At 40.0% G+C, this 20231-nt stretch overlaps 4 protein-coding genes across 15 annotated transcripts in view; 3 read left to right on the forward strand and 1 right to left on the reverse strand.

Moving 5' to 3' along the window:
- The window catches only part of LOC131878704 (neuronal acetylcholine receptor subunit alpha-7-like), a 55856-nt gene extending 53107 nt beyond the window's left edge, over positions 1 to 2749 (forward strand). For all 12 annotated transcript variants that reach the window (XM_059224800.1, XM_059224798.1, XM_059224794.1 and 9 more), the window contains one exon: positions 65 to 2749. In XM_059224800.1, the coding sequence (XP_059080783.1) occupies positions 65 to 670 (606 nt within the window). In that variant the 3' untranslated portion in view covers positions 671 to 2749. The remainder of the gene's footprint in view (positions 1 to 64) is intronic.
- Positions 2750 to 2862: 113 nt separating this feature from the next.
- Positions 2863 to 3891, forward strand: LOC131878714 (uncharacterized). Its single transcript, XM_059224818.1, has 3 exons — positions 2863 to 3137; positions 3198 to 3525; positions 3602 to 3891. The coding sequence occupies exons 1-3, from the start codon at positions 2932 to 2934 to the stop codon at positions 3860 to 3862; spliced, it is 795 nt and encodes a 264-aa protein (XP_059080801.1). The 5' UTR covers positions 2863 to 2931; the 3' UTR covers positions 3863 to 3891.
- LOC131878715 (uncharacterized) lies at positions 3818 to 6131 on the reverse strand. Its single transcript, XM_059224819.1, has 3 exons — positions 5277 to 6131; positions 5003 to 5213; positions 3818 to 4074 (listed from the first exon to the last, which is right to left on the reverse strand). Exons 1-3 carry the CDS (start codon positions 5547 to 5549, stop codon positions 3914 to 3916), a joined length of 645 nt encoding a protein of 214 aa, XP_059080802.1. The 5' UTR covers positions 5550 to 6131; the 3' UTR covers positions 3818 to 3913.
- Positions 6132 to 8690: 2559 nt separating this feature from the next.
- Positions 8691 to 16148, forward strand: LOC131878703 (uncharacterized). The gene is made up of 5 exons (XM_059224789.1): positions 8691 to 8898; positions 12897 to 13517; positions 13746 to 13885; positions 14219 to 15711; positions 15788 to 16148. Exons 2-5 carry the CDS (start codon positions 13375 to 13377, stop codon positions 15980 to 15982), a joined length of 1971 nt encoding a protein of 656 aa, XP_059080772.1. The 5' UTR covers positions 8691 to 8898; positions 12897 to 13374; the 3' UTR covers positions 15983 to 16148.
- The last annotated feature ends 4083 nt before the right edge of the window (positions 16149 to 20231 follow it).

Here is a 20231-nt window from a genome sequence, read left to right on the forward strand (position 1 = left end):
TGAGTACGGGTTGGCAAACCCTCCTTATCTCTATGCCCGGAGTGAATCTTCGTTTTGATTGCAGGTGAGATGCGTCTTCTTACAATGGATCCCTTGGATGCTTCGGATGGGCCGACCGGGAGAGAAGATCACGCGCAAAACCATCATGATGCAAAACAAAATGAAGGAACTGGATCTGAAGGAGCGCTCATCCAAGTCGTTGCTGGCCAACGTCCTGGACATGGACGACGACTTCAGGCCCTCCTCCACTTTACCCCACTCCCACATTCATCCACATCATCCTTCACACACACACCCGGCCGGGCCGATGGGCCCAATGGGTAATACGCCCACGCCCGGGTCTGGTGGGTTCATGCGGGTCACGTCCGGGCTTCCACCATCATCCACCGATGACGGCATGGTGGGCGGAAATGGGACCGTGGGAGGCGGAGTCGGAAGCTCCCTGAACTCTTTCCCACCCGGAGTTCATCGGGAACTTAGCCTAATTCTGAAAGAACTCCGTGTGATCACCGACAAAATCCGCGATGATGAGGACACGGCAGCCATCGAGAACGACTGGAAATTTGCAGCCATGGTTCTGGATCGCCTCTGTCTCATCATTTTTACCTTCTTCACAATCGCAGCCACCATAGCCGTTCTCCTCTCTGCCCCTCACATAATCGTCACCTAAGAGCAAGGAATCGGCGCGAAAAACCATTTTTCTTTTCTTGCGCTCGGATCAGTTTTTCAAACTGGTTTAGATTACAGAGCTAAGGGTGACTACTGGCGAAACGAGAAGACATCAGCACGATTTTGAATCATCACGATTCAATTACAGAAGAAAACCGAGATTGCATGCCAAAGTCCTAGACGAACTAACCACTTCAAGGATATTTTCAACGTAGAGAGATGAACCAAACTCATCAGAAGCAATATCAAATGACCCTCAGACACTTGATTTGTCCTCTATGAAAGTGATTCACCCTCCCCTTTCAAGATTTCGCGGGAAATCGAACTTCAAATCTACTCCCAACCTGTCTGATTCCGGTCAGGGCGACTTGGGTTCGAAAATCCTCTTTTGCATGATTTGCCTGGCTAAGTTCCTAAAGAAAACGAAGAAGAAGAAAAGAGAAGAAAGCGTATCTTTTCTTTCTTTCTTTCTTTCACTCTATCTATCTACCTATCAATCAATTGATCATCCATTTATAACTAAGAACGTGCAAAAGACCGCGGGAAAAAATCTAGGGAAAAGAATAGATCATTTCTGATGAACCAAGATTGTACCCTACAACAGTTTTAAAGAAATCTATGACTACATCACATTGCCGACAGCTTGCTCATCATCACAAAGAACAACCACCCCACTAAAACCAACCACACCCTTCTTGAGTTTCAATTACAACAAAAATAACCTTCCATTTTGATCAAACCAATGATTTCACACTTCCACCTCGACAATTGGCCGCCACCTTTTTCATTGTTTTATCATCCTCGCCTAGTTTGTCATCTTTGATATTGTGATACACTGTGATCTTGCACTCTCTGACATTCGTGACAAATGCTGAGGTTTTCTTTGGTTTCACTGATCCAAAAAACATTCGCTCAGAGAGAGACCCTGATAGGATCTAGAAATTTCTTTGGATGATTATGGTTTGTATCAACTCTATATACTACTATACTTCTACACGTTGACAAAGACACATTTTTTATACTGCTTCTCATCAAGGATCTTCATATACTTCATATTAGTATACAGTTCATTTGCCTTCTCAAATCTTCCCCTAAAAGTGTTCATTTCAGACCCCTAAAAGCCAACCCAAGTAATCAACACTCTGTCTAAAACGCCCTGATTCGCTCATCCCTTCGCGGCAAAAAAAGCAAGAAAACTAAGCACTGACAAATAAAAACAACAATTAAATCAGACACATAAATCAGATATATTTTCTTTTCCTCTGATGTCAGTGCAAGATGACCGATACGAATCAAAAATGGCGAATGGGAGCAACCATTACTACACACTTTCCTTTTGGTCGGACCGGTGCTAGGTTTCCTCATTTTTTAGCCTCCTTCCTTCCACTTACATAGTAAATGCAAAATGGCTTGTCCTCGACTGATCTGTGCTTCAGCTGGCCTTCGGTTGGTCTTCTGGGGAAATGAAAGGCCGAGTGCCAAGGGTCAAATTTGATCAAAAACCAAATCACTCTCGAATATTTTTGCTTTGTAGAAGAAGCACACTCAGCAAAAATTTTAGAACAAGCACAGTTGATGTAAGCACATTTTGCGTCCTAGCGACACCTTCTCCTTCAGACCATCCTTTTAAACTTCTCATCATCTCTTTGCTATTTCTTCATTACCACCAGAGGTGTCTCTTTCGATCCTCTATCACACATTTTAGACTACTTCTACATTATACTACATAAATTCTTCTCACTTCATACCATCAATATCTTTTGGTGTACTTAGTGTCAGAGGACATTTGCTTTCATGGAATTTAAATGTCCCCAAAGGCCCGAGAACCCATGCATTCAGATATTGCCGCTTGCCACGATTATTAAGATTAATTACCATCCTTATGTATTCCGATTGTCTGCCATCCTAGAGCTCCTACCAACGTGGTAAGGGTTCCTCCCAAAACCTACCAAGAGTGTGGAATCACTCCGATGGAGATTGATCTGATCCCTTCCCGATTGTTTTCTCACTTCAAATGTTTGTAAGCGTGACCTGTATGACATATTGTAAGCAAGAGAAAATAAAATGCCAAATAACTCGACCGAATCTCAACATAAACATGAAAAAATTGGCCAAAGGTCAACCATTGGAGGTGGAATTCAGCTTGCACTACTTTGACTGTAAAAGTGAAATGGATGAAACACTTGTTCAACAGACGTCAAACGAGGCCCTGAAACTTAACCAAACCTGCTATCAGTTTTTGTGAATAATCTAAACTCGAATATGGTGGTCTTGAACCCAATGGTTTCAGTATACGAAAAGGTGGAAATGTGGGAGAATTACTCATTTTACCAACGCTTTGGTCGCAGAGAGCGACATTGGACTTACCAACGTTACTTGCCGAAACGGTTCCCAGTTTTATTCAAAACAAAATTTGGAATACTTTACTTCCTGGTGTTTTTCGTGTTCATTTGGAAAATCCTCCTTTGGTTAGTGGAAATCTTTCAAAATACCTCTAGCAGTAAAGTAATGTTTCATTTCTAAATCAGCTTGAAACGGACCTCAAAATGTCAGAAGTTGTTGCTCGTGGTTGGACTGAACGTGGAAAGTGAAGTTTGGCGGTTCTATGATGAATCGTTCCGATATTCAGACCCAAGTTACTCCAAGGCCATTGAACATTTTCTGATTGGTGTCGACCCAATCAACGTCTGCTTTTTAGGATTCGAACTCAATCCTTCATCTTCGAGGAACGAAAGTGGTCATTTGTCCCAAAAGCTTCAGAAATGTGGCTTGAGTGGCAAATTGACCCATGTTAATGACACAAATTACCTGTTTCATTACTTTGAAAGGCTTTTTCGTCGGGACGTTTGGCAAGAGGTAAAACTTCCAGAATAGTTTTTAAAAAAAATACTCCGTGGAAATTGAACATAAAATTAACGTCATGTATTGGCAGGTGAGCCCAAATGACATGGTATTGATTGTCAGACCAGGTAGAGGGGATCAAAAATCGATTAATGGGATGGACGTTCTCTCAAACCATAGCAAAGCTGTGGACAAATTCTTCCATCACGTTTTTGAAATCTACCCACACTCAGAGTCCAATATAGCATCGATGCCAAGCTTGGATTGGACAAATACGGCTAAAAAGTTGTCATTGGACGACATCTCCTCAAAAGAACAAACTGTTTGTATTGACAAAAAGAAACCACGATAGTTAAATAATAAATCACTGACGAAACGGTATTTGTTTTTGGACACGCAACCTCTAGTTACATTTCAGATCCATAAACTCTGCCGACATCAAGATGTGAGCAGGGTCACCACAGAGGATGCAGTTTTGTGGAACTTGGATCTTTGGTACCATGGTTTTCGTTAGATTCACGAACAGCTCAGCATGTATCAACGATCCAACTTTTGGCGTAATATCTAAAAGATTAGGAAAATGTCAATACATAAAACTGGCCCGTTGGAGAATGAGTCGAATTCAAATTATCTTGAAACAATTTTTGGCTTTTAAAGCGAGAGCTCTTGACAGTTGGGCATTATAACCGACTGTGTTACAAAGTATTATCCTCTGCACTTTTGGCCCATCGGGAAGGTAGATTTTCACTTGAGGAAAGCTTTTTTTAATTATTTTTTGCGACAACTCGTAAAAGAACTGTTTTGATCTTATTGCAAAACTGTTTACATTGAGACTATAAGATTTTCAAGAGTAGCAAAGTCGTTGTCTGGTTTAGTCCAGGCAAATTGAATAAGCTTCTTGCCACTAATGCACTTGTAGCACCAGGGTCAGGCAAAGATGCCTAATGAAAGCGTCTTTAGTGTCAGGTACATTCTAGACAAAGGTGATTGCCAAATCATTAAACTTTAATTCAGATGAAGACGTTGAATTTTTAGTTGCAAAATAATGGACTTCAAATTCTTATTTGGAGCTACCGGATTGATGAATTGTCATGGTTTTTGTTCCATCGATCAATCAGATATTATTCAATAGTCTGCTGTTTTGCTTTTCTCAATTATTTTTTTTTCGCTCTTTTCTTTTGTTTTGTCTTTAGCAGTGACGGATGGAAACGGAAAAAGTTCCTTTATTCATGTTTGTTATTGGGCATGATTTTTTTCTCAAAAGCAACGGATTGCCATTGAATCGTGATTTTACTGTTCAAATAACAAATAAGAAATTACCAATGTTAACTTTACAAATGACGAGACCCACCACTGATTTCAGAGCATAATGCCCTTCCAAAGTACTGGAAAACATGTTGGAGTGATATTTACTAATCTACTCAATTACATGGTTATGTTTTCTGTTAGGTGATTAGAGACTAATTTCAGCAATCATGTCATTCAATCTTACTTGTGCACGTCAGATGGAGACAAAGTTCAACTTGGCAAGCATCATTAGAGTTGTTCCATTGGGCCATGAATCGCAACCAGTACATTCCTTCACATCTTATTTCCTTATCACCGATATAGGCAATCTCATCCCTGTTAGAAGTTGTCTTGTTCAATTGAAGAAAGTTTTTGTCGCCCTCTTGGCTAGTCTTGCAAAAGTCACCTGTTTGAGGCTAGATTAAAAACAAGAACGATTGCAAATGACAATAATTCGGTATTTGAAAGAGTTCTTTTACCTGATCTGCTTTCCAAAATGTCGTGTGGCGAGTCAAACTGGATTGGGTGGAAACTACACTTAGAAAGCACCAACAAAAAATCAGACTGGTCATCACAGACACGAATATTACGAGTACAATCATAAAAATGGTAACAAAAATGGGTTTGACTTTCCACATGTTTGTGGGGCTTTCGGGCGCAATGACATCGTCGTCTGTGAGAAATTCGTTATGATTGAAAGTCAGATGACTTATGTGACTAGATCTTAGACCGAGGGCGTCTGCTCTTGACATGTTGAAAAAATAGCGTTTTAGTTGACAATGGAGCGTTTTCTTTCAAGTTTTATCGCAGAAACACACAACAACATCCGCTTTTTCACATGAAGGAGCGGAAAAAGTAAGCATTTCTATTTATCAATGGAACCACGTCAAGTCTAAACGTAAACTCTCCGATTTGCTTACACTCTTATCCTATCGTGTTGTTCTGTTATGCTTTAAAATCATTAGAATAAAAAACATTCACTTCACCGACTCATATTATGATAAGTGAAAACCTCGCTGCTTGTATCTAATTCATCAAGTATAATGCGCGAATTGTCAACATATATAGCTCAGAACTTCTTCATTGATGCATGAATTAATCAGTTGATTCGAAAGTTGCAATAACAAAACAGTAAGAATCAGCAAAAAAGTGACTCAACCGAAGTTGCCACTATTGGTAGTAACGCAGTGCCCCTGGTGCAAAGTAGGCGCCATTAAGGACCAAAATGTAGACCTCATTACGTATTAAACACTTGCACAATGCACGCAAAAGAGAAAAATATCACTCAAGATCGACCATTGGCCGCAAACAAGTGTAAACAATTATAACCATGGTTCTCTTTATCATCAACCAAAAACCATAACCGGAAACGCTGGGTCCCCGTGCATTTTGGAGTGGATTGGTTGGCCAAGCAAGCTGCAGGTGCTACTCCACCTAGCTTCATTCACCTCTTACCACCCTCTCTCTCTTCTTGCTGCTCTCTCCCTCGAAAAAGGGGGCGAGAAGGGATATTAAAGCACGATAGCAAGACATAGTGGCTTCAATTTGGAGGTGTTTTCCTAAGTTACGAATTCATTAATTGTTCAGACCAGATTCTTATAGGGTCTGTCTATGAATATGATTTAATGTCTCTGCTGCTTTGATATTGATAAAGTCTAGTTAGTAAGGATGAGGGAAAGTTTAAGAAAGGTTGATATAAGAAATAAGGTTAAACATAAAACATAAAGCTCGCCTTTTAGTTGCGTCGTATGAGAACTGCTTAATATTTTATTTACCAGAACAAAGTGCTTTAATTCTGTTCCCGTCGCCACCACAGTGATTGCAAAAATAACCATTTGCCTTTGTGTATGAACCCTGTGGAACAACCTAATACCTGATATCCAAGTTTATGGTGAAGAGCGATTATTAACCCGTAATAATCCCCGGTGGATGATCCCAAGCTAAGACCCCAAAGTTCATTCCTCATTCTCCAGAGGTATTAAACGATTCCTCTCATTGAATTCACATCCAATAACAATTTCAAACAGACACAGTATAAGTCATAGTCCATCTAAAAGATCGCAGTTCCAAAAATTCGAGCAAGTTTCTGTGGGAAAATATTTGTTTTCAGATCGATTCCCCTGTTTTTTTATGTCAGATATGAACACTGAAAAGGGGAAATCTTTGGTAGCGTGAGAATCTCATACAAGTAACCACATCTATAACTTCTAAAAGCAAATGTATATAGTACAACGCTTATTACTTACTTCAAGTTGTCTCTATTATTATTTCCTCTTACGGAAAAAGACGTTTAAAATATGTCAACGACTCTTTCGTTTTCTTGGAACTCCTTAATGGCCTTTCATGGCCTCCCTGAAGCCTCTATTCAAAGCCTTGGATTTATCACCCTTCTTCACTAATTTTAGATTTCACATTCCATCGGTTGAAACGCAATCTCAATTGAGTCGATTCCAAGAAAAAAACCCTTTTTTATCTGTCAATGCACTTCGAAACCAAAGATTTCGGAGGGAAAGGCAAAAAAGGGGGCGACAATTGAGGGTAGATGAATGGGAAGGGAGAAAAGCGACCAACTTTGTACCTGGAATTGGAGGAAGACCCCCGATAAGACAGGATGTTGGTGACTAAGAGGTACCAACCACCAAACAACGGGAGGAAACACCCGGCAACAAAGTACAGCCTTCATGATGATACCTTCATTATCCAATTTCCTCAGTCACGACGACGCGTTTGCTAGGCGGTCGAAAAGCCAAAAATAGATTACCCATTCCACGAAAAGATGGGTATTGATGGCATCTTTCGCTGTTGGGGTCGTTTTTGTGTTTGTCATCTTGACCCCAACAGACTTTCGGCATTTGGAATTTGTTGATAGAAAGCCTCGTGGGTAAAGCTTGAGAATATGAGTGGACGTTAGGTTTCAGTCCGTGTGGGAGATCCATCCGTTCGTTACCTTTCATGACCGTCTGAGTCATGGATAGTGCCGGGCAGTCTAGGTGAGCATTTAAATGAATTGTATATTTGCCAATTTATCATGCTTCTTCTGTGAATGACTCGTTATTAGGTAAACGGTTTAGACAAGAAATAAAAAATAGGTAAACAGCTTTCATCGTTATTTGAAGGTGTAAAATTTTGTTATTGTTCATGATTTCAATTAAATCTGCAAATAAAACAAATTATTCAACAATCCGTTTCGAGCCATAATGTACTAAAAGATGCATTGTTAACAAGGGTGAGGCCCTTAATATTTAGAGTAATATTCAGCAAAATCGGCTAGGAATCTCGTCAATATGTTTGTACTGTTCCTTTTTTTGTTTTTTTTTCTTCAAAGTAATGAAATTGTAGCTTTTCAGATCAATTCAACCGTTTTTGAGATAAGAAATATTGCAAAAAAAAAGATTTTAGTTTCAAATTTTCACAACTTCGTTCTTTTCCAATTTCAAATATGCAATTAGTTTGAGTGCTTTTTTGGAAAAATGTGTAAATAACTTTTATGGTAACATGGCCAACATTTTTATTCATGTTATGTTATTCAAACTTTCATAGGGCATAGTTGATCACTTTTATACTAAAATCACTCGTCATGCTCAACTTACAAAGTCATAGCTCCACTAGCACATTGCTATAAAACCTCTATCATTCGCCGGAAAATCCTGTTTTACATTTTCCCACACCCCTCACCTATTAGTTCGAGGTCTAAAAATCCATTCTGAAGTCTGATCGCCTGAAATAACCGGCAGTCAAAAAGCTAGCGGGCGCGACAATACCAACAACAATAACGGCCAGAGTGCCACTGTCAGTCCGTGGATGGAGACTAGAGTCCAACCAGGTTGGTGGTGATGAACTGACGATTCCGGGCTTCAGCAACTAATGGATAGAACACAAGTGCGACGACGAGTGAGTGGAGAAAAACGGACATCGTCTCTTCAGTTAATGGCATGGCTTGAAAGCATTCACATGAGCTTCTAAAACAGAGAGGGTTGATTGTAGTTGGAGCTCTGTTTTTGTGTGTGTGCAGTTCGTGCTTGGTCAGTCAGCCCAATTTGACTAGTTCGTGTGAGTCCATCCAATTTCGTGCTGTTTTAAGATGGTCTTCGTGCTTTGAAGGTAAGCACATTTGTTGGCGAAAGTTCTTCGTTCTTCTACGAGAGAGACTTGCATCTGGGAAAATTCTCAAAGCATCGGTTATTAAGACATCTCTCGCCATTTGGCGGTTGAAACAGAAATAGTATCTCTGCCTTCATTGTACAGATGTTAGCCCAGGAAGTTCGAAGAGATCAGCTAAATACGGGTTTACATCTTTCAAACACGAGTCATCATATCCATGATTGATATTTAAGGCTGCAGTGCAAAGTGGTCGAATGCACTTTCAAATGACAAGAAGATCGTCTGTTGGTGATAGATCAAGCTCAGCTTTGAGTCTATCGGTCCCTTGGGTCAGTTTTAGAAAGAGTTGAATTGGCGTGTCAAAAAGGTATATGTGAATGAGAAACGAGACTGGAGTTTTCAGAAAGCGTGATAACCTGAAATCTGTCTTGATTAGATCACACTGTCTATAGAAATACTCCTCAAGCTCGGTGAGTTTTTTATTGCTCGCAACAATAAAACAAAAGGCTTTGAGGTGGTTGACGTTATTCTCGATAAAATGGCTTGTTTTGGACTGGAAAATGTCGCCAACATTTGCAAACAGGTAACAACCTTTCACCTTCAAAACCAACAATGGATGGTTCTGGTGAATCTAGGTGACACATTTCAAGCAGTTTTGAACATGAGAAAGGTTTCTTATTGCTTCTTTAATCATACCATTTTGGATTCTGGAATGTTTTGGAAATCTTGTGAATTGGGATAGGTTGGACTTTTGACATATTTTCCCACTTTAAGGCATGATTTCGACGACTTTGATATCCATCTGTCTGAACTACTTTATTTTTATACTGGTAGAACGAGCAGTGTTGTGGCGGAGTTGCGATGCTGAATCAAGAAACAAACCATCTCAGTACAATTGCCTCTAATATTTTGATTTTGTCACATAATACCTAAAGGTAAAAAGGTTTCATTTGAAAGAGACCTTTCAGAGTCATAATTTCCATGCATTTGAGACTTTACGTACAAGACAATATTCCTTATCAATGGCTTCATTGAACTAAGTGGGGTGGAAGTGCTGCTCTTTGTAGAAAGCTCGTTATTTAGGGTAATGGCAAAGCTTGCAGTCAAATGCCTTCAAATTAAAAGGTTACAAGGTCTACATGTATCGAACGTAGAAACAACAAATTGGGTGCTTCTCACTTTCTGCTCCGAAAAAACACTTTGTTTTGTCTAATAGATATTTGTTTTTGGCTTCGATTTTCATCCACAGCAACTTGACCGAGTGGTCTAAGGAGCTGGATTTAGGCTCCAGTCCGCAAGGGCGTGGGTTTGAGTCCCACAGCTGTCAAAGCGTTCTTTTCTTCTACATGTTTTTAGCTCTGAGTGAACCCAATGCCTGTCACCTATTAGTCTTATTTTTGGCTATAATTATGCAACTCTTGGTGTAGTCAGTGGTCAATGGCTACAAGGCGACGTCAGAAAAGTTTAAAGGACCCAATTATCTGGACGGCCAATAAATACTTCAACTAGAAGACCAATGGGTTCTAAGAATGAATGAATCTGTGTAATGGCATAAAGACCACGATCATTCTGGTTCGTGGAATGCTGGATTGAGGCCAAGAATGTCACGAAAGTGTTGCAATGCTTGCTCGTGACAAAGTGTGTTCTTGTGGTTGCTCTGCGCTCAAGTTCTCAGAATTTTATGCGACACCGGTTCCTTTGGTGGGAACGTGGGTTTAATGCCCTTCACTTCTATTTGTTCGATCAACGAAAATACACCATTGAAAAGAGCACACTTCAGTTGGAGTACATATTTACCAAATTCGACTGAACCACCCGCAAACCAAGAGCTGAAATCATTAGAGAGCCTCATATTTGAAGGATTTCCGTTCTAGCTTTCCGACTTTTTTTGAATCATCAAACATGCTCTTGATTCAATAAATCATTCTTGATTGATTTTAACAAGATGGAAAAGGCATGCCATAAGAAACAGAATACAAATTAAAGTTTATTCGAATTAGTAATTGCCAATGTACGATTTCAACTTTGACTGTAACCGTTGACAAGGTCATTTTCTTTATTTTGATTTGGCACACAAGGTAGCTTTTGTTTCTTCCTAAGTGTATTAAAAGCCATTGAACTGTTAACCATTCCCTCGCTGGGTTGCTAAGAAAAAGTAAAATATAAATCATTTAATTATCTGTTACTCAATTTGATGCAATTCATGTCTTGGTTTGATTATCTCGCGAAAAGTCTAGCAGTTTTTGGTAGATCCAGCAGTAAATAACCTCCTGCAATCAGGTTTTCCATACCATTTTCCACTTAACTAGGAACCCTCTACATGTGGTCAAATTAACAATATAGTATAATCAATGGCTACATACCCTTATTTTGGTAAAAAGGAACGTATTCGCCGTTCGATGTGAACTATTTAGTAAAAAATGCCCACCATTTCATATTTCTTGCTTTCTTTTATCCCAATTCTGTTTGAAAACTCCCTCTGCCGCTGAAGTGGTATAAACATGAATAAAGCTTTTTTACTCAAAATAAAAAACATAATGCGAATAGTTTCAAACAGAAAAAATGAAGCTATCCAAGTGAGACGGACTAGTAATGATTGTCAGGGCTTTGGTTGGTAAATTTATTAAGTTTTAAGATTTTATGAATCATTCCACGAAAGAAATGTAAGAAGAATCTATATACGTACAATTGCACTGCTGGCTTTTAGCAACTTTTCGGATCTTTGGAAACGGTTCTGAAGGGTTTACGGAAAAAGAACTCAAGTCAGCATTGCTAATGTTGCGAGAGATTTGCTTTGATATGAAATCTTCAAGATACATTTGAACAAATTCCACACAAACATCTTATCCGCCATAATCCCTCCTCAAAAGGATGAGATAGTTTCTTCCTCTTTCTGCGGAAGCTCGTTTCAAGACGTACTATACTACTTTTTCCTGTAAAAGCGCTATCATTGTCAATTCATCGCTTGACGTTTCCTGTGATATTTTCTTTGCTGGGATGCATGAATAATCATACTGTTCCAATTTAAATACCTTCTCTATATCTACGACTTTTAGCCATCTCGGGAGTTTTTCCAAGAGCTTTCCGGGTTCAGCTTCATTGGGTTTGTCTTGGGCTCGAAATTTTCGTTGTCATTTCCCCGAGTGTTTCTCCAGATTTTCTTAGTCGTTAGTTTGAGCAGCGATGCGAACCGAGATGTGTACTTCAGATTCTGGTTTCCGGTTGGTTATGACGATATTGTTGTTTGCGGGTTCAGGCCCACATTTCGGCATCCATCACAGACCTATCTAGGCCTTCTTTACGGCTTGATAACTCTACTAAAAAGAGGCTTTCTGCAACGATGGTTGGAAAACTGTAAAACGTTGGCTTTCGTCATGAAAGAAAGAGCTGAGCACACTTTTTTTTTAGATCCGGTTGAAAAAAAAATCGATGGCATCGTTTTTGGTAGTTAAATCATCACCACAAACAACGACTAAACCAAGTGTTTCTCGTCATGCTTGAGTTGAGCGAAATTTTCAGATCATCGACATTTGGGCGATGTATCTAATCTCCCATGGCAAGCTAAAGGTTATTCCAAATAAGTAAACGAACCCTTACTTTAATGAGAGCACAATCTAAAAGTTTGATCTCAAGGTAAAAGAAGACCTGAAACATGAAAAAATATGAGCTCATTGGTTTGAAATATGCGGCCAAGATTGAGCGAGGTATTCCTCCCAATGTGCGAAAGATGTGGACAAACCGAATACTTCTGACATTTAAAGTCTTATCTCAAGTCGCAAAAAAAGCACCGCCCAAAGTGAGATTGCAACTCGGACCACCGGATACTTGGGCAATCGCTTAAAGTTCAAGCTTTCATCAGTCGTTCATCTGTTCTTCACCCGAGCAGTTCTCCTTTTCTTCTCTTCAAAAATCAAACCGTGCATTCAAATCGTATCTAATATCTCCTACAAACAGACAACAGTAAATAGAATTAGTCATCCAATCATTCCATCTTTCAGCCTTTTGCACACCTTTTCATTGGGAACGACAAAGGATTCATCGGCTCATCGCCAAAAGCTTCATTGACGACGACCAGCCCCACCAACAACATTACCAAACTTGAACTTCAACGGCTCGGTTCTGTTCATTGGTTTATTATTGTCCGTCATATTCTGTCGCTTGGAGAGAACTCCCCTAACGAGGAATTAGTCAAACGTATCCGACTTTTGTTCAAGAGGCGCGTGCCCATATGAACATCGAAGCAACCGTATTCGAAAAAGAAGTGGTTTGAATTGCGTCAAAAATTCAGTGAAGCCAAATTGGTTGGTACATATCATGGTGACTGGTTTGGTGGTGGACGAAAAAAATCATTGTGTATGTGAGTCCGCTCTGAATCGGGTTCTCCAGCCATGAGCTCTTGAGCAGCACTACTTGAAAACGGAAGTGTCTGGTTCAAAGGAGATCTCATCTCCATCATGACCTAAAACATTTCTAAGCATGCTTAAGTGGCTTGTGCAGAAGACTCCGCAGCAATCCAAAAACTTGGACCTCATTACCGACAATCCATTGGCTGCTCTGGAATTCAATGGAGGGATCTCAACGGGGAAATCGAGAAGCAAGGAGATCTACTCCGTGAATAGGTGAGTTCAGTGTGTATGATTGTCTAGGGCAGTCCTTGTAGATTGCATTTTTTCACGGCGTATATTATTAAACAAAGAGATTGTTATCACAGGGTTTAACGCCAACAATGAATGAAGTACGGAGGGAAGGAATTGAGGCATGACAAGTCAACAAATTCCTTAATGATACCACTTAGCTACCTATCATGTTCCTATGGATCTTTAACCATTGAGAATCTTCCATTATAGAACAAATCCTTTGTACGATGCCGATGACGGCAAGTGGGTAAATCATGGATTTCGAGATGATGACCCCGATCCAAAGTTGCTCCACGTGGAACCGAATGCCACCAGATCGTCCAGAACGTCTTCTGGATATGGCTCTCAAGGTACGGTTTGTAGTCTCGTTGGAAGTGTCAAACCTACCCTCTATTGCATTTCAATTTGCTTTGTCACTCATAAAGTAAATCGTGACTGGTCAGTTCGTCACAACGGTTATTGGAGAATTTGAGACATATTCAACCCAGTTCATGAGCTGAATGGCACGTGGTTTGACTTCAGTTTGCCATTTCACGTGTTTCTGGACTTACACGAATATCAAGTGACTCTTTTTTCTAACTGGATAAGATTAAGCAATGACAAGTGAGAACCAATTGCTTGAACCATCTTTAACGGTTCCCTACTCAATTGAATTACGATTGACTCCTCCTCATCTCTTCTAGATTCTCAAAGGCGTATGATTGGAACGCAGAGCAACCCCCAAGTCCTTGGTCGGGATGAACTGACCTCCAGACATGAGGTGGAATCATTTGCTCCCGTTGGTCGTGGTCCGCCCAAGCCAATTTGGCCAGACAAACATCAGGCTCCAAACATAATTCTTCGGTCAACGGAGACGCATTCTAACAAGCATGTGCCCATTGCTTTTCTCCACACCAACTCCAAGTATGTCTCCAGCATTGGAATGTTTGGAGAAAAACCCGGACCTCATGTCTTCAACGTTGTCAGAAATGGAGGCTTTGTCAGTTCTATCCAATTTGGAGGCGCCAAGTCAATCAAAAGACCCATCCATCCCAGGCTTGGACCCCATAGTAGCAAGGAGAGAGTGTTTGGCATATCACATAAGCAACTTTCCCCCATTGATGAAATGCAAGTGGATTATGAAACTAACGCTGGAATGGACGACTCAATTGTGACGGATTCTTTGCTCCAACTGACCAGTTTTTCTCCAGCCATTGCCAACCCCGAGTTGAAAGGTGATCGAACCGGTGGGTTTTTGGGACATATCGTGGAAGACCAGGATGATGATGAAGCCATATATCCTCCCTCTGGAATGGTTCGTAAGAACGAAAACATGGACAATGTAATCCGTGAGCTCACCCAAGCTGTGATCAAGTCTCGGAACCGATCCACTCTCACCAGAGCAATGGGAAGTAAAGCTTCTGGCCAACGATCATCATCGAGACGAACGTACCTAAGGAACTCGATTCGGGCAGTTAAATCCATTAGCAAAGGGCCCGGGAAGCAGGTGATGCGGGATTTGTGGCAGAAATCCGGTATGAAAACCAATGGAAGGAAGCTGATTGCCGATAGTTTGAGTGAAGACGAGTCCGGGGACTCCCAAGACGGCCGATCAAAGTACTTGAAAAAACGTGGAAGAAAGCTGCCCAAAAGAAACCATTCCATTGGCTCATCTTCAGTCTCTTCCAGTGAATCAACATTGTCAGGCTCTTACCAGACTCCATTTACCAATGGTCCTCGATCCCATGCTTTCTCCTCAGGCATCTATGCCGAGGTCTACAAATCTTCCTCACAGAACAGCTCAGTGAGAAAGGTTTTTGATCGAGGCCTCGTGGGCACAATTGCGGATGACGTAGAGTCTATCTCAACTTCTGATAGTGAAAACAAGCGGGTTCGGTTCTCGGGTGACGTGGTGAACAACGAAGCACTCAAAGAGAGATTGGTGTACGATTTCGTTCCAAGGACAAAACCAAGCCAGCCTCAAAATCGGAACGACGTGATCATCGACATTGCCAAACTCAACCAAAGAGACGGGTTTCCAAGTGAAGTGGGTGGTGCACCGTTGTGGGAACGGTATTATGGTGCGGATGGGAAATTTGCGGGCAACCCCGAAGATAGGAACGACAGCGCCAAGAAGACTGACTATCGAGCCATATTCACTTCACCTTACTTCGATTACCGAAGAACAAATTCACATGTAAGTGAAGTCTCTCGAAAGTAAACACTGGCCCAGCTGCTGAGGCAATCATAATGAGTCGCTTTCTGAATTTCAGGGAGGCACCGTGACGAGCAAATCTGACCCGCTGATCTCAAATCTGGTGGCAAAACAGACCCTTCGAATGCAAAAGAAACGACCGCGAATATGTGGCTATTGGCAAACCATTTTTACCTTGTTATTTCTGGGCTCCGTAATGGTGACAATTCTGACTTTGACCGTGTTGTATGCAAGCCAACGGACTGAAAGTTAATTTATTGAGGGTTGGTTTTGGGGATATTTTTGGCGAACCTGATGGTATTAAATTTGAATGTAAAATTTCGTATTCGCAGCAATAATTGGTGGTTGAGTTCATCCATGTGTCAAAACTCACAAGTGTCAGGAAAAAAAAGGATAATATATGTGAAAGATCAATCGCATTCAGTTAACATGGCTTTATCTTACGTTTAATACGACTTAGCAGCCTAGATTACTCTTGAGCTTATTCTTTTCATCGGTTCTCATTTGAGTTCAACGATAATTTCTCACCAAACTCCTGAACATTTGATTTTATGTCCACAAAAAAGAAAGCGATTTGGTGTGACATCAAGGCTCTTGAGATGGCAAAATCTCTGGAGGAGCACCTCTATCATTATGCTCCCATCAAAAATTTAACAAATGAAAAATGGCGAAAGGTCCAGCAGTAAAGGAAAAATCCACGTTGTGGGCATTGGCCTCGAATGCAAGAAGTTGAGTTTAGCAAAAAATAATGGCAGAGGCTCGAATTGTCGCTGAACCATTCCTTACATTTGTTGGGAGCATATTTGGACCATATTCAAAACGAGTCATTTTGGGGTATCAGGTGGAACGAGATTTCAACTTTTTCTTCGTTTCTGTCTAAAGCCTAAACATTTTTCTAGGACAGCACATGAACGTTGTGAGGAAACTTATACCTCAAATTTGGTGTAAAGGGTTCGACTGTGCAATCATTTCAAATTCAAGTTCCATGTAGTAGCAGTTTTGTTTTGGAATACAAGGTAAATACAGTTTGTAAATCGGTGCTTGAATTCGTAAGAAGTGATCTAGTAACGCTACTGAGGCCAGGAGTATTTTCAATGGATTGTTCTTAATTGATTCGGTAAAAATGTATCGTTTGGTTGATATTTGGCTACACATGATGAACGACATTTGTTTGCGTGAAGTAAGGGCATTTTTCTTGTAATCGAGACCGAAATTACAAAGCATTTCGATTTAGTTTTCTTTTTGAACTAAGACGTTCTGAAACTGGGTCAAGGATGTGAAAAAGGTAGTAATACCCATGAGAACGTGGGTAAAGATGCCACATGTTTCGAGTTTTAGCCCAAATACAAAGAAAAATGTTGAGGCCAAATTCAAGCTGAGCAACAAACACGTCCCAAACAACATTTTGATTTTTACCGACTTTCGTTTGTCTTCAAAAGTAAAGTTTCTGATCCAACTTGATAAATACGGTAAGTCTAATTTGACCACAAATTATGAAGCTATATCCAAACTCAAATTTCAGAATATTATTTTTCAATCTCATACGAATTTTGCATTTTTGGCCTGAGTTTGATAAATATTTACTTGCCCTAAAAACGAACCATACTTAGAAACAATAGGGCAAACTAGTTGTTCACCCTTTTTTGCAATGCAACACACATCCTTAATCATTGTGCAAATTTGCTGAGCATGCAAACTTGGAAGGTTGTAAATAGAAGAATTCATGTCGACCCTTTTTTCTATGTTTCAAATTTTCAGTTGTCCAAGTTGAAGTAAAGCTAAACGGTTGATACGAATTGGGCCAACAAAGAAATTTGACTTACGTGAATAAAAATTACGAGTGAGGGAAATTCGTGTAAAGTTCCAAAATATATTTGATGTCATCATAGGTTGCCAAAAACATCCAAGCACTCCGTGACAGTGAATGAATGGTGTTTTGATCACTACTGAAAGAATAAGGGCCAACTATGTCACGTTCCTTGAATTCCAAAGTCAATAATCCTGAATTATAAACAATTCGATAAATGAAAACTGGAGCATAATGGCTGGATATAATCAGCTGCAACCTCTTCGAAAGGATGGAGGGTGAAAACCGATCCAAGGTAAGGCCTAAATCATCAAGTTACCCCCTTTCTTAATGAGATCAAAGCCTGCCGAGGTGTCTGACGACAATTGGAAAGACCTCCAGTTAGATTGAGACCTCCATACCCCATGCCACAATCGCTCAACTACATGACAATTGGCCATAACTAGAGGACTCTAGTCATACCCTAAATGAATGTCAACACTGGTGTAAATGCGCCTTGACGTTAAAAAAATGCGTTTAAATGATTAGACTGTTTGAGCGATAACCAAGTTTTTAAGAAAACATAAATTGTTCCTCCTGATTTGTTAACATTAAAAATATTTAAAAGTATTGCGAGCAAAGCTTAAGCTATCTTATAGGACTTTAGCACTGTGAAGACTTAAATTCCATTGTAGTCGTAAGAACGTCCCACCTGAATCATTCGAAAACGCGAATTCTTTTAAATTTATTTCTTGATTCGGTTTAGGTGTTAGAGTGAAAAAGCATAGGGCAAACATAACGTACAGACGAAATTGATACAAATATAGTGAAATAGAACATAAACTTACAAAATTGATGTGGGGATAGCACGTTGGGCTCTAACAGTTGGAACAAACAACAATATTCATTCGAACATCAAGCCGGAATGAGTAGTCATGCGGAATCGTTGGCAGGATAACGAAACCTTACACTTTGACGTTTACAGCCACCATAAAACCCTTGTTTTGTTTTGGGAGAGTATGAATAGGGCTTGTCAAGTGAACGTGTTCATGAACAACTGACGTTATTCCATGGAGTAAAATCAAAGACAGCATGCCCAGCCAAACCGCACAGTGCATGCATTGAATTTTGACATTTATTCCATTTTACCTGCTCGTCTAAGCAAATAGCATTAAGGTATTGAGCCAATTTGATAGTGCGTTCACCGAATTACACCAAACATGTTCATTTTGTTGGGTTTTGTACACGTAGTCGAGGTAATCTTGCTACCAGAATTGACTTCACAGTCAGCTGTTTGTTATGATTTTGTTTTGGGTGGGCAGATTTTGAAGCTCACAACCGTCAGAACGGACATTTCCCCTCGTTTTCAAGACATTTCAGCGCTATCAAACTGGTTATACTCCTATTGAAAGGAAGTTTTTCATCTACAAAGTTATCCAGCTTCTTAAAGAAACCCACTTGATGCCAAACTCATATAACGTTATTCCATGGAGTAAAATCAAAGACAACATGTCCAGCCAAACCGCACAGTGCATGCATTGAATTTTGACATTTATTCCATTTTACCTGCTCGTCTAAGCAAATAGCGTTAAGGTATTGAGCCAATTTGAAAATTCGTTCACCAAATTACACCAAACACCAAACATTTTCTTGGGTTTTTGTAACACAGCTCACTCAAGATCATTCGATTAACATATATTCAATTGGCGGATGGTGCGAATTCACAGAGATGTTTGTCTTAGTTCTCCCTGCCCAAAAAATATTGTGCCGGACCACATTTTTCTTTCAATTTCTTTCACTTGACATGCCATATAGCGCGTATTTTCAAACTCTAGTAAGTATCGTGAATTGATCAGTTGAGAAACTTCAACAAAAATAATCACCTTAAAAGTAAATACGTAAAAAATGCACTACTCAACACGCTTTTTTGTCCTCAATTGATTTGATTGCATTCCAGGTTTGACCATGGATATGAAACGCTGACATTTTTGAAAGGCTTAAACTTCAACCACATGCTCACCTTCATCATAGCAAATGTAATTAATTGGCTTATGTTTGTAAAAACATGTAGTCAAGCTTTCCATCGAAGATCAGTCTTGTTGTGTATGAGATTGGGCAGCTTTAGGGCGGCTTGACACTAGAATGGAAAAACCGAGATTGATTCCGTTTTGAGGATTGAAGTTGGAGTAATGCTGGGGTGAGTTCGGCAAAAGACTTAAGTCTCGTGCATCAACAACTCGCATCAGCGCTAGCCCTACTTCCATCCTCAACCGGATTCAATTTTGGTTTTCCATGCTAGTGTAAAGCCACCCTGATGAACGGAAAAATAACTTGTTTGCCGTCAAGCATCAAGCCTAGAGATTTGAATGAGAGTAGTCGTCTGAACACAAGTTAACGTGAAGAGTTGTTAATGTCTGGAAAACTAATTTTGACAACCATTTGGAATTTACCCTCAACGGCAAAACAAGTCAGTATTCCGAGCTTTATCAATGAGAATCAAAACATATTTAAGGCGTGAGATGTGTGTACTCAATTACTCTAGATTAGCCCAAGGTTTGGAAAAAATACGATTACCCAGAGTATCACGCCTCAGGGTCGGATAATTAGTTTATGATTTTGGTCAAAATAGGTTTTTTAGGTTTTGAAAATCAGCCAAAATAAGTTCTGATAACGTTAAAATAAGATATATAAAAAGATGAAAAAATAGATTTTGATT

The sequence above is a fragment of the Tigriopus californicus genome, chromosome 4 (assembly GCF_007210705.1).
Source record: "Tigriopus californicus strain San Diego chromosome 4, Tcal_SD_v2.1, whole genome shotgun sequence".
Classification (NCBI taxonomy): domain Eukaryota; kingdom Metazoa; phylum Arthropoda; class Copepoda; order Harpacticoida; family Harpacticidae; genus Tigriopus; species Tigriopus californicus.